We start from the raw sequence: 12,430 nt of genomic DNA, 5'->3' as shown, positions 1-12,430 counted from the left end.
CTTCTTTCGTTTCGAATGCACGAAATCTCTGACGGTTCTGGTCTCTGGCTCGGAGAACTCGTATGGCCCACGATAGGTGTCGTCACCTGGGTTCTCACTGGCGTCATGTGCTGAAAGAAAATAAAACATACATATATACAGGGTGTTAGTGACATCGTAACGAAAACTTTGCGTAATGATTCAGACCATGATTCTGAGTTGATATCAAGTGGAATTTTCCGTCGCAAAAGTATGAAACGGAAAATAATTTCAAAAAACAATAAAATCTTCATGAATTTTCGACAGAAAAATACACTAGACATCAACTGCGATTCATAAAGTAATCATGGTCTGAATCATCCATCTCAGTATTTGTTACGATGTCACTAAAACCCTATCTATTTGTTTGTACTTGTACAGGGTGTAAGTGACATCGTAACAAGTACTGAGTCAGCTCATTATTCTAAGTTAATATCAAGTAGAATTTTCCATCGCAAAAGTATGGAATTGAAAATAATTTAAAACACAAAAAATTCATTAATTTTGCGACGGAAAATTCCATTTGATACTAACTCACAATCATGATCTGAGTCATCCCTCTTAGTATTCGTTACGATGTCACTAACACCCTTTATGTAAACAGTCTCTATGAGGCCGACTGCTGGGAACATGATACTCTCACTCTTCAGGAAGGAGTATTGTACAAACTATCAAAGAACATCACATATAAATGGAGAAAATAAAAGTACCAAATTACCAAAATAAAAGAAAAAATAACAATAATAAAAGATAGCACAATCAAATGTGACTTCCTAATAAAATACTTACTATGCAGACGGATGGTGAACATTATTTTATTTTTCTTTTTGTTTATTTTAAAACAGTAGCAGCATGTTAAATTACTTACTCGCGTTTGAAGAACCTTTATAAGATCAACGTGACACATTTTTTATTTACTAAGAAGACGAATATATTTTATTCGTTTACATTCCAGTCCGATATCGCGGTGGTGGCATTACACTGCGCTTACTGACCACACTACACTGTACACTGTACAATTTCAACCAAATCATAAACAGTATATTTACAAACAATATAACTTACATGCAAAATTAAATTTAAAATTCCTGTTGAGGTCCACACCGACAAATTTGCCTTGAGTTCTCCTCCGGTTTTTTCTCCATAGGCGATCCTAAAAGTAAACGACGATTAGCTAAATAAGTACAGTAAGTAGTATGAAATGTTGTAAGTCAATGTAGGGAAGACCGGCATACTGTTCTAAAATTTGAGTTTGATTGAGTTTATTGAAGAAGATATTATTTGTAGACCAAGTCAAATGATCGGGTATGTGATAGATAATTTACTTGGCTATGTTCATAAGTCTAAATAAAAGAGAAAACGCCGTAATCTTTTGATATAAGTACAATCGTTTTTTTAAAACATGTCAAAGTAGACGGTCTTCCAATGCAGTGTGAGGCAAGTCCGTCCACAAAAGAAAAAACGCATTATTAGTAAGAAATCATAGGCCTAGACGTATAACAATACTTTCAGGCGGTGAACCAACAATGCCATTCTGATACGTACTTTACCGATTTATGATTGAGGCTTTCATTACATAGATAAATGATTATTTTTATGAAACAAGGCAAGACCGGCATATCTTTGGTGACAGTGGTTGTAAACATTTCTTCATATTGTTTACCCGACTGCGGTGAAGCAAAAGGAGGGTTATGCGCTATGTGTGTATGTATGTGTGTATACAGGTTTGTTCCCTCCTAACCCCTAAAGCACTTATCAGAGTTAAACAAATGAGGTGTCACTAAAAAGCGTCTTGATTGTCTGGTGGTAGACTATGTGACGTACACATATTACTTAATATGAGGCATAAGTCAATAAGATTTATAATGTGAACACACACAAACACAAAATATTAACAGAATGGGACACAAAATACTATCTCACTAGTCTTGCATAAAATACGCTTTGCTGTATAGTTGTCAATATCTGGATTGAGGCAAGATCGGTATATGACGGACTTCCCTCTCTTAATGTAGACGGTCTTTCCAACTATTATATTTTCTAATTTAAAATTTCACACTGGTATAAATTCTAACTAAAAGCCATATTCCTGCATTATGTTTAACGAATACATTAATGGATCAATAAATAACCTAAGTGACCAGAAAAACTTCTGAGAATCCTCCGATTTGCCACTTTTTTTTGATCAAAAATCCGCCACTGGCCACTGCATTCTAGAGCGCGAAATGGTAAAAAAAATTGCAGAACCGATATTGTCCAAACTAATCATACTAGCACCATCTACGGTTTTTAGTTCGGACTGGCTCTTTAGGGACTATTTTATCGACAGAGACGTAAGGCGCTAGTTATTCAAATTTAGAAGTTATTGGCAATAGACGATCTTTTAGCCCAGACGGTCTTCACCACATTGACCTATGTTGTATCGCGTTGCCTGCTTTACCTACCTTTTTTCACTTGACTTGTTGTAGGTTTGCCTCAGATAGCATTAAGTCGTTTCTCCGGGTCTGTGTGCATCAAACAGTTTGTTCGTAATAATAATAGGGTTACTTACGTGCTCATGAGAATAAACGTATCCATCGGGATTTACCACTGGTATGAAGTACCACGTGTACATTTGTTTTAGTTCTACTAAAAGATTAAAATTGCTCGTCAACAGCTGGTCGATGAGGTACATGGCCACCGCGGTTGATATCCACTCATGTCCATGGGTCCCTGCTTCCACGATCACCTTGTAATTATTTTCCCCCCGCTCCTTTATACAAAACGAATATATCGTTCTGTTTTCCGCCGATCTCCCGATTGGCTGTAACTTTGTTATACTGGAGTACTCAGCAGCAGTTTTGTTCAGCCATTTGTGAATATCATTCAACGTGTGATAGTACTCCCATATGCTCCTGTTTTGCATTTCTGACGAATCTTTACCACTTTGCATCTCGAATTCTCTGGAAACAGTTTTTCAGTTACAGTGTTAAAGAAAAGTCAATGAGAAGTATAGGTATGCTCTGTATGTATCACGGGAAGGAAAGTGAAAAGATCATTAACAGCTTATTACCTAGGTTTTCACATGTTTATCATGTGCCACAGAGATTTTATTGTAAAACCTAGGTAATAATATTACTTCTTTTAAATTAATAATACTTCTAATAATATTATATTTTATACGCGGATGTTGCCGGTTTCAGTAAAACTACGCACTGTTTGATGATTGGTCATAGACGTGGCGTGAAACCCAATGGTTAGATCAAATATTTCATTCAGTAGATAATACCTCGTCATACCGAATAATATTCAATATTCGGTTAAATCACTATTTAGTGCATCTCTACTTTTAAGCAAAAATTAAGTTACCTTTGAATGTCAGGAAACACACGTTCAGTTTTGATAGCAAAATGCTGTGTTCGCTCCTTGAACTGGTCCTGATCGTCGCGGTTGACGAGTAGCGGCAAGTTGTCGAACATGTTGGGCGACCGCAGGAATATCACATCCATGAACTTGTTGTCCTGCAGGGTCTGCAGGTACTTGATGTGGGCCTCCGCCTCGGGCCGCACCACGTACAGCGCGTAGTCATCGTACCGCTTACCCCAGCACACCTCCATACCGGCAACGATCACTAGACAAGCAAACAATCTCACAGTCACCATGTTTTGGTCCTATTTTTTTATTCACATTATATTAGAATTTTATTTTCGCAGTATTTTGATCATTCTCCTAATATTGCAATACCGTTTTATTTACTAGCAAAACGGAATAGACATAGAAAAAGTAAACAAATATTATAAAATTTTGCGGTGTCACAAATGATCACCATTTGTCTCAAACCAAAGAGCAACCAAGAAAGTAATTTTTACTTCTAATAAGTATGCTACTTTGCATTTTACTTTATAACGTACTTAATGATTATATTTTCTTTACTTTTTTTATACATATAAGTAGTGGTTATACTCTATAACCAGCTAAAGCGTAGTAAATTCTTTCGTATTTTATTTCACATAGATGAAATTAAATTATTTTCTTAACCGCTCACACAGCCAACTCGCTTGAGTCATTTTATCGAAATGAAATAGATAAGTATGTTAAGATAGAATTTACCACGATACGGAATGCCTGTTATGGGTCTCTGTAAGTATATGCAATACCTACAGAGGCATTATAAGAGGTAGACTGTCTCCCTAGCTCGCAGTACCACATAATTTCAGAGGACAATGTCAGAAATTATTTCAATTCATTTGTCTAAAAAACACACTACTTAGTTTAGAAAAAAATGCCACTTAATTAATTTGACTTGTTACATTAGAATCCTTAGATAGGTACCTATCTCTCTTTGGCCTTAACCTTGCTATAATCTGATTTCTGATCAGTCTAACCCTCATATTCTAAGTAGATAGGTTTTTTAATGTAGGATAATAAAACTTTACGATTATATCCCCCCCAATATTACTTATGGTAAGTATTGGTAAGTATGTATTTTCTAAGTGTTAAATTGGGAATTTTGTTGATCTCTTTTATGAACTGTGTATATCTTTTGTGTACATAAATGTAACTACTTTGACCTTCTTAAAGCGTCTGACCTTTGAGAGAAAATATTTTAGGAGTTAGTGCTTATAATATAAGCATCCTAGTATATAGTAAGTATACATATATTTGGGTAAGTACCTATAGTAGAATACCTCGTAACATATTGGCATGGACGAATCGCCCAAAATTGCGTCTACTTGCACTGCAAGTGATATTTGCAAAGAGAATTGTGAGCCTGCTTGCCGTTGCTTGAATTTATAATAACACGACATGTTCGATATGGTGCCTGTGACTCATAAAAGATTATCGATTTGAGAAACATTCAAAAGCAACTGGTTAATAAAGATCTCGGCCTCCTACGTGAGCGACGCCCCAGGCGGACGAGCGGTGTATAAAAACTGCCCGTACGCACTGTAGGTATCACAATCACTTAGCAGTTTCTTCTCGGCGCAGTCTTCTCCTACAAAATGGCTTTCAAGGTGCGATTAATTGAACACAAAAATGTTTGTTAAAGTTTTGATTTAATTAATCAAATATTACATTAATAAATGTGTCTAATAATTTCAATGATGAGATATTTATAGGGACTCTAAAATGATTGTTAGAATTATAATTGTTCTTAATCTGTTTTATTATTTACAGTTTGTGGTACTCGCGTGCTTCGTTGCAAGCGCCTGCGCCGGCGTCGTCCCAGCAGCGCCAGTGGCATACGCTGCCCAGGCTTACCATGCCGCCCCAGTGGCATACGCCGCCCCCGTGGCGAAGGTGGCCGCCCCCGTGGCGTACGCCGCCCCCGTAGTTAAAGCAGTAGAGGAATACAACCCCCACCCACAGTACACCTTCGCATACGATGTGCAGGACGGCCTCACCGGCGACTCCAAGACCCAGCACGAGACCCGCGATGGAGATGTTGTGCACGGCTCATACTCAGTGGTGGACCCTGATGGCACCAAGCGCACTGTAGAGTACACCGCCGACCCGCACAACGGCTTCAACGCGGTCGTGCACAAGGAGCCGCTCGCGCACGTCGCTAAGGTGGCTGCTCCCGTGGCCTACGCCGCCCCCGTTGCCAAGCTCGCCGCCCCTGTCGCCTACGCCGCAGCTCCCGTCGCCAAACTCGCCGCCCCCTTGGCCTACGCTGCCGCTCCTGTTGTCCACTCCGCTCCGTTAGTTCACTCTGCCCCCACGTATTACCACCACTAAATATCTAAGTACTTATACAACTTTTCATCAATACATGTATGAACATGAACACAGGGATATTAACTTATTATATTAGTTTATAGAAGCAAAGAAGTGAATAAATGGGTGAATTTCAACAAGTCTCATTTTTTTATCATTTCGGTGAGATTTTTTATTTTAATACTTTTCTTCACATATTTGACGACAAATAAAACTTTAACCTATTTTGAATTATGTGCGTGAGTGGGCATCAAATACGATCGAAACTTACTGAGATATTTAAAATTGAATTTTTATGAGTCCACTGAAATGATAAGTACCCACTGAAATGATATAAATGTACACCGAAATGATATAAATGTACACTGAAATGATAATGAGTCCACTGAAATGAAATTAACCCACGGAAATGATACAGTCAAGAAAAATTGTGCTGCTTAGCTAGGGTTCCGTACAAAGTGAAGTTCGATTTATAGATAAATAGCCTATATACGTCCCACTGCTGAGCACAGGCCTACTCTCAATTAACCGGGGGGAGGGTATGGAGCATACTCCATCACGCTGCTCCACTGCGGGTTGGTGGAGATCGATTTATACATTCTTAGATAAATAGTTCAATACTTGCTAAATAAAAAAATAGTTTAATACTATTTACTAATAGTAATAGATTGTTGTTCGTTTCTTTCATCGAGCAATAAAAAATGCATTTAGTTGTTGTCAATATGTGTAGCCGTGGTAGCCTAGTTGGTAGAACGCTTGCCTCTCACTTTGAGGTCGCAGGTTCGAATCCAGCACAGGCCTAAACCAGTGATTGTCGAATTTATTTTCAAATTCATGTTTAGATCAGAAATGATTGTCACATGCTCAGCGGTGAAGAAAAACATCGTGAGGAAACCCACATTCCCGAAAATTCCATTTTCGGAGGTATGTGACCTAATGTGTATTGGGCTGGTTTCCCCTTCGTGGGTTGGAAGGTGAGACAGGCAGTCGCTTCTGTAAAATACTGGACCTGTCAAATCTTCAAGTTAGGTAAGCGGACCTTGTGAAAAATCGGGATAATGCTAGGGGGATGATGCTTATTGTCAATATGTCTTTTTTGTGGCTATTGTCATTGCTTCTTTATTACTTACCTACATTTTTTTAATAATATAGGTTCACGTAGGACCACAATCTCACCTGATGTTAAATGACGATACTCACACTTACCTAGCAAATGCCTATTCACCCTAGTCTTGAAGTCTCCTAGATTATAACGAGTTGGAAGTTATATCCATACCCAAGAGCTCGAGATGGTTGGTAATTCACTCCGGAAAGTCCCAGTCAGGAGAAAAGGACTCCGTTTTGCGGTGAACAGATACGCCTGGGTCATGGAAGCGTTGAGTCGAACCTACTTGTTGTCACCCCAGTCTGAGACGGACTTAAGGGGCAGTTTCACACGATTCACAAGATCCTCTCTGAGGGCACTATCATCTCTGGTGCTTACGCGTGCATTGGACATGTATCTCTCCGTCACTGTGCTATCGTCTGCATGCCTAAATATACCGGGCATAATCAGCAGATCATTGATAGAAAAAACGTGGCGGAGAGAACAGATCCCTGAGGGAGTCCGGCATTAATAGCATGTAGATCAGACAAGCACCCATCAACTACTACCCGAATCAATCTATCCCTATCTATCCAATTACATAGGCTAGAAGGGATCCTGAATATATCAAGGGACACAACAAGATCCTCGCCTTGATTCTAGATTGCCTCACTCCATAAGCGTGTAGCATACACAAGAAGAACATCAGTTGACCTATCTCTGAGTAAATTGTTGGCTTCAAGGTACGCCAGGAGGCGGTTGTTCAGGATTAGCGGCGGTTGTACCGAGATGGGGCGGTAGTTAGCAGGGTTGGTACGAGTGCCTTTTTTGGGCATACACTGCACATTGGCAAGGTTCCATGGTTTCGAGAATTGTCCTGAACCCAGAGAGAGCAGGTAGAGGCGTGTCAGTAGGAGACTATTCAGGTGCACAGTTCCGCAGTACTATTGCTGGGATATCATCAGGATTACTCACCTTATTCACGTCTAGAGTGCGAAGCATTTTTATACGGCAGAAGTTTGCTTCGACCGATTTGACTAGCGTCTAAAAGGTTTTACTACCAGCTCAGTCAGTTTGGCATCAATTTGGCCAATATTGTCGAAACGTGCCCTGCGCATTGTCTTCTTGCAAGACTTTGCAGCGGTATTCAGGGAATTTTTCAGAGCCCGCATGTTAGGAGGCATATTAGAGCTTCTGCACTAGCATACTCCGCGATGTACCATGAGCGAGCCTTATCGTCAGATGATATGTCAGAAAATGGGATAGAGTATTCCATTGCCTGACAACTAATATGGCATCTCCGCAGCTCGTCGAGTCTTCTGAAGAAAAGCAAACCTCACGCCAAGGATAGGATGCGAAGAAGTGCCGCATCTCATCCCAATCTGCTAGCGTGTGTCACCATATTTGCCTCGATCCTCTGGGGCTAGAATCAGGTGGGGAATAGACAGACACATATCTCACCAGACAATGGTCGGATGTTCCCAAGGGGGAAGTCACTGATAGAGATTGATATTGGTCCGGATCAGTTATCAGCAAAAGGTCCAAGCAGTTGGCGCTATAGTTAGCAACGTCAGGTATCTTTGTAACGCAATTCACCAGATGTGAGAGATTTTGCCACACATGGCAAAAGCTTGCGCCTCTTTGACAGCATGGTTGGTCTTCTGGAATGGGAACAACCACTCTTGCTGGTGGGCGTTGGAGTCCCGGAGAAGAACAAGTTGCGCTGAGAGATACCTCCGCCGTGCCAACTCCACTGTCCTACTGAGGTAGGTGAATAACCTGCTTGTCTCAGAGTTACCGCTGTGCGATCGGTAGACACTGGTGTAAACTATTTTATCCAGGCCAGTGTCTACCAGGATCTAAAGAATGGATAAGTCTGGGTATTCAAGGTTACCGAGAAAAGCAGAAAGAGGAGTTTGATAGAAGGTTATATGACGTTTTCCAATCACCCAAAATGGTTTTGGAAAACCATGAGATCATCTCGAGGAAAAATAAAATAGCTCCACAGAACTGTTAAAAAGGCCCTTAAAACAATACCTAATTCGAAACTAAAATTTAAGACACGGATCTCTAAAACTTAACGGTTTTATCATTTCAGTGTTACTTATCATTCCCATGGACTGTTATTGGCATTTCAGTCCACCGAATCCACCGGAATGATAACACCGAGATGATAAAAAAACAGGTTATTTTTGTATAAACTGTGAATTTAAATAACTATCGAAAAATCGACACTTCTCAAACAAAACAGTACTTGTAGCCGATTTAACATATCAATATGAAATAAATTGAACTAATCTAACACGAGTTATAATGGCTACCGAAATGATTTTTTACTGATTTTTTTTTGTCCCCCTATCACCGAAATGATAAATTTCTTTTTTTGGCGGGAAACCGTTACACGCTGTGACGGGTATGTTCACGTCTAGCGGTCGAGCCGAACCAATGCGAGGTGTTGGCAGGTAAGGAGGTGTCATAGACGCAATGTTGACGGAGTTATTCTACCAAAACTTACTGTCCTCTGAAATGATAACTTTTTTTCGGACAAAGGGCTATGAACCTTTCTGGCATATCTCAGTGGCGCCACCTAGCGGATTTTTTAAAACTGCGGCGCACGATGAAACCTGTGCAAATCGATAGGGGACACTTGTCTGAACAAAAAAGCTTTAATGAACCTATGCTCTAAAGTGTCACGTTTTCAAGATATCTAGCTTGAAAGTTACGAAAAGTGTCGTATGGATAAATCGATTTTACTCTTTATCTATATACAATCGTAATATAGTGACAAAGTGATTGATTATACATGAAACTTTATTTAATATACAACATATTTATCTTATTGAAAAAATGAAATTAATAAATACTTGCAACAACATTAATGGTTTTTGTCTTTGCTACATTATATAGGAAGTACATAGGTACTTAACTGTGCACACCTTATCTAAGGTTACTAATTGCAAACTGAGTTTATCAGTTTGTGTTATGTATGATATAGGCGTCATTTACTCCTTAACTTGATTTTACTTGACACAACGACAGGATCTAATAAAAATAAAGTTTACATTTTTATATACGCAATGCGTTTAGTGCGGCATCATTAGTACTCGTTAAAAAGCAGAATTTTCGAAGTTTAAGAAATCTGTGTAAGAGAAACAAAATGGTGTACTTATTAACTGCCATTTTGCTTTCTCGTTTAATTCCAGGAACTACGAAAATGGAGGTCCTTTGTTTAAAGTTGCACGAATTTCTATTATTTCGGCGGAATCAACAAGGATAGCGAATAGCCATACAATAAGTGTGAGTGAGACAACATCATACAATAAATACAATAGGACGATTGGCAGCCGGGTGAACTTTCAGTCAGTTTGCCACTTTCATCTTCAACGTGCGCACGCGCTTTTCTCTGTTCTGAGACTCTATCCTGTTCATTCTGTTGTATTTGTTACCACTGTTGAGTTTGTTAATATTCCTCTTGAGTTTGTTAGTATTTTTGTTGACTTTGTTAGTGTTATTGTTGAATTTGTTGTTGTTCTCTTGGCAAGATGTCCAGTCATGTTGGTGCCAGGCAATGTTTTTTGTTGTGGTGTAAGCACTGTTCGTGGCCCGCGCCGAAGATCTCGGCGTCTTATACAGTCTTACTTGACAACTGAAGATTATATTGCTAGGCACCCCAACATCCTGAATTATGCTCGCCACTTATTTGACGATCGAGAGCTAAGTAATCTTATTTGAACATTGCAAAAATTAAAAATCTCAGTATGCAGTGTATCTGGTATCTATATTATAGTCCCTGGTCAGTATAATACATAAAATGACAATGTATAATTCGGCTCGTTTCTCAATCGTGCTTTTCATAATCGAAATGTCATATGAAAAAAATTATGATATATCCTACTTTATCGAAGCTCTCATTATGTAGCGTCTTAGACGAAGTGTAATCAACGCAAAACATTTTTAACAGAAAGTCGTCAACTTATCTCTATTATAATTAGCCAGAGATAACTCTTACGCCAAGCGTATCACTTGTGTACCAGACTTACGCTTTCAATAGATTTTATAGCCAACTATTACCACTTAATTATGTATAATAAATGATATTTGCATTTTTTTGTAACAGTAGAGAGTAATCAGTTCATATTAATGCAAGCACAACGGTAAGGCTGTTTTTTCATCTGACATGTGCTACGTTGCTAGGTTTAATATCCACCAATCAGATAATTGGGTCTGATTCTGATCGGCACAATGAACCCGATTGTAGGGTATGCAACGTAGCATCTAGCATGTTACTGGTGGAAACGCAGTCTAAATGTGACGTACTTACTTCATTATTGATGGAACAGTATTCTTATCGTTTCCAGCTAACTACGCAATACCGAATATGCCACATTAAAAGAGGAAGTGAGGATTGCTTGCGCCCTAATAAATGCCTTCGGAAAACGGGTGACAGATCCACTCGTAAATGAAATAATCAACGATATATACCTTAAGTACGACGCCTCAAACTATCTGTGCGAGTTTGTAATACAAAACAATTTAAATCAACGCAGAGCCGCTTTCCAAGCTATAAACTCAAGTGAAGGCTTTCAACAGTTTCCCATGTTATCATATGAGGATCTGTTGATAATGTCTCTGGGGCCGTATCAAGTGACGCAGGCAAGAAGCTACTATGGCGAAAACCTAAAAGAAAACGGAACGTTTTTCATTGAAGTGTATGAAGATTTTGAAGTTGACTATAATTTAAATCAATACAACATAGTAGTTTGTGATCCTTGGCTGACAAGAGCTAAAATACTCTCGAGGCACCAGAGCAACAGAATTTATTTTGTATATATCTTGCTAAATAATAGTTTGAAAAACAGAAATAAACTTGTCGGTCACTATTGCAGCTGTATAGTTGGAAAACGGACACTCGGGTGCTGTGCTCATGTCATGTGCATAGTTTGGTATATGGGATGGGCTCGGCACCAAGAAATTCAACCCCCTGCTGCATTTTAGATCAAGTTATTATTTCTGATGAAGAAGAAGATTGATTATTCAAGAAGACTGATATTCATTATCCTAATAGGTACGAATTTGTATAAAAAAAGCCTATTTGTTATAAGTATATACACTGTATGTATTCAATAACAATTAGTATTGATTTAATTTTTAAGCAAAATATAAATAACTATATATGACTACTTTTACGATGTTTTATTTCATACTTACTTATAAAAACACAACTAAGAAAATCGATGAATAATTGAACAATGTGTTCATGTAATATGATTGTTATGAACTAAACAGCTTAAGGTCCCGTTGCATTGAAGGCACACACCCCATTGGTGTGTCTATACGAACTAGGTATGTTCCATACACTGCTGTAAAGTAAAGTAGTCCTAAAAGCGAATTTTCACACCCCACCTGCTTTCACTGTGATTAGACATTTAAGCTGCCTTTCATTGAATAAACATAAAAACTCAAAAAGTGTGAAATTGTTAGACAATCATAGCAAATAACTTTGAGCGTGATTACCACGAGAATAAGTCATGAGCTGTACATCTCACGACTCGTTTCTGGATTTCTTTTAAGTTACACATAAAGATAGTTATAGATATTTATTTTACCTATTTTCTATTTATTTATTTTTCA

General features: G+C 38.6%; 2 protein-coding genes across 2 annotated transcripts; one reads left to right on the top strand and one right to left on the bottom strand.

Moving 5' to 3' along the window:
* Positions 1-994: 994 nt before the first annotated feature.
* On the bottom strand, positions 995-3,614 carry LOC126379746 (zinc carboxypeptidase A 1-like). Its single transcript, XM_050028563.1, has 4 exons — positions 3,367-3,614; positions 2,570-2,960; positions 1,084-1,171; positions 995-1,029 (listed from the first exon to the last, which is right to left on the bottom strand). The coding sequence occupies exons 1-4, from the start codon at positions 3,612-3,614 to the stop codon at positions 995-997; spliced, it is 762 nt and encodes a 253-aa protein (XP_049884520.1).
* A 1,386-nt stretch (positions 3,615-5,000) lies between these two features.
* On the top strand, positions 5,001-5,772 carry LOC126379986 (cuticle protein 21-like). The gene is made up of 2 exons (XM_050029033.1): positions 5,001-5,012; positions 5,176-5,772. Exons 1-2 carry the CDS (start codon positions 5,001-5,003, stop codon positions 5,734-5,736), a joined length of 573 nt encoding a protein of 190 aa, XP_049884990.1. The 3' UTR covers positions 5,737-5,772.
* Positions 5,773-12,430: the final 6,658 nt, after the last annotated feature.

The sequence above is a fragment of the Pectinophora gossypiella genome, chromosome Z (assembly GCF_024362695.1).
Source record: "Pectinophora gossypiella chromosome Z, ilPecGoss1.1, whole genome shotgun sequence".
NCBI classification, from domain to species: Eukaryota; Metazoa; Arthropoda; class Insecta; order Lepidoptera; family Gelechiidae; genus Pectinophora; species Pectinophora gossypiella.
Note: the sequence above shows the minus strand (reverse complement) of the source record. Positions and strands in the feature narration are given on the sequence as shown.

Excerpts from the sequence above, each read along its gene's own strand:
- LOC126379746 (XM_050028563.1), bottom strand. The coding sequence starts at position 3,614 with ATGGAGGTGTGCTGGGGTAAGCGGTACGATGACTACGCGCTGTACGTG. Across the intron at positions 1,172-2,569 it reads ACGTTTATTCTCATGAGCAC|GATCGCCTATGGAGAAAAAA; the intron begins GTAAGTAACCCT and ends GTTTACTTTTAG. Across the intron at positions 1,030-1,083 it reads TTTTAAATTTAATTTTGCAT|TGTACAGTGTAGTGTGGTCA; the intron begins GTAAGTTATATT and ends GAAATTGTACAG.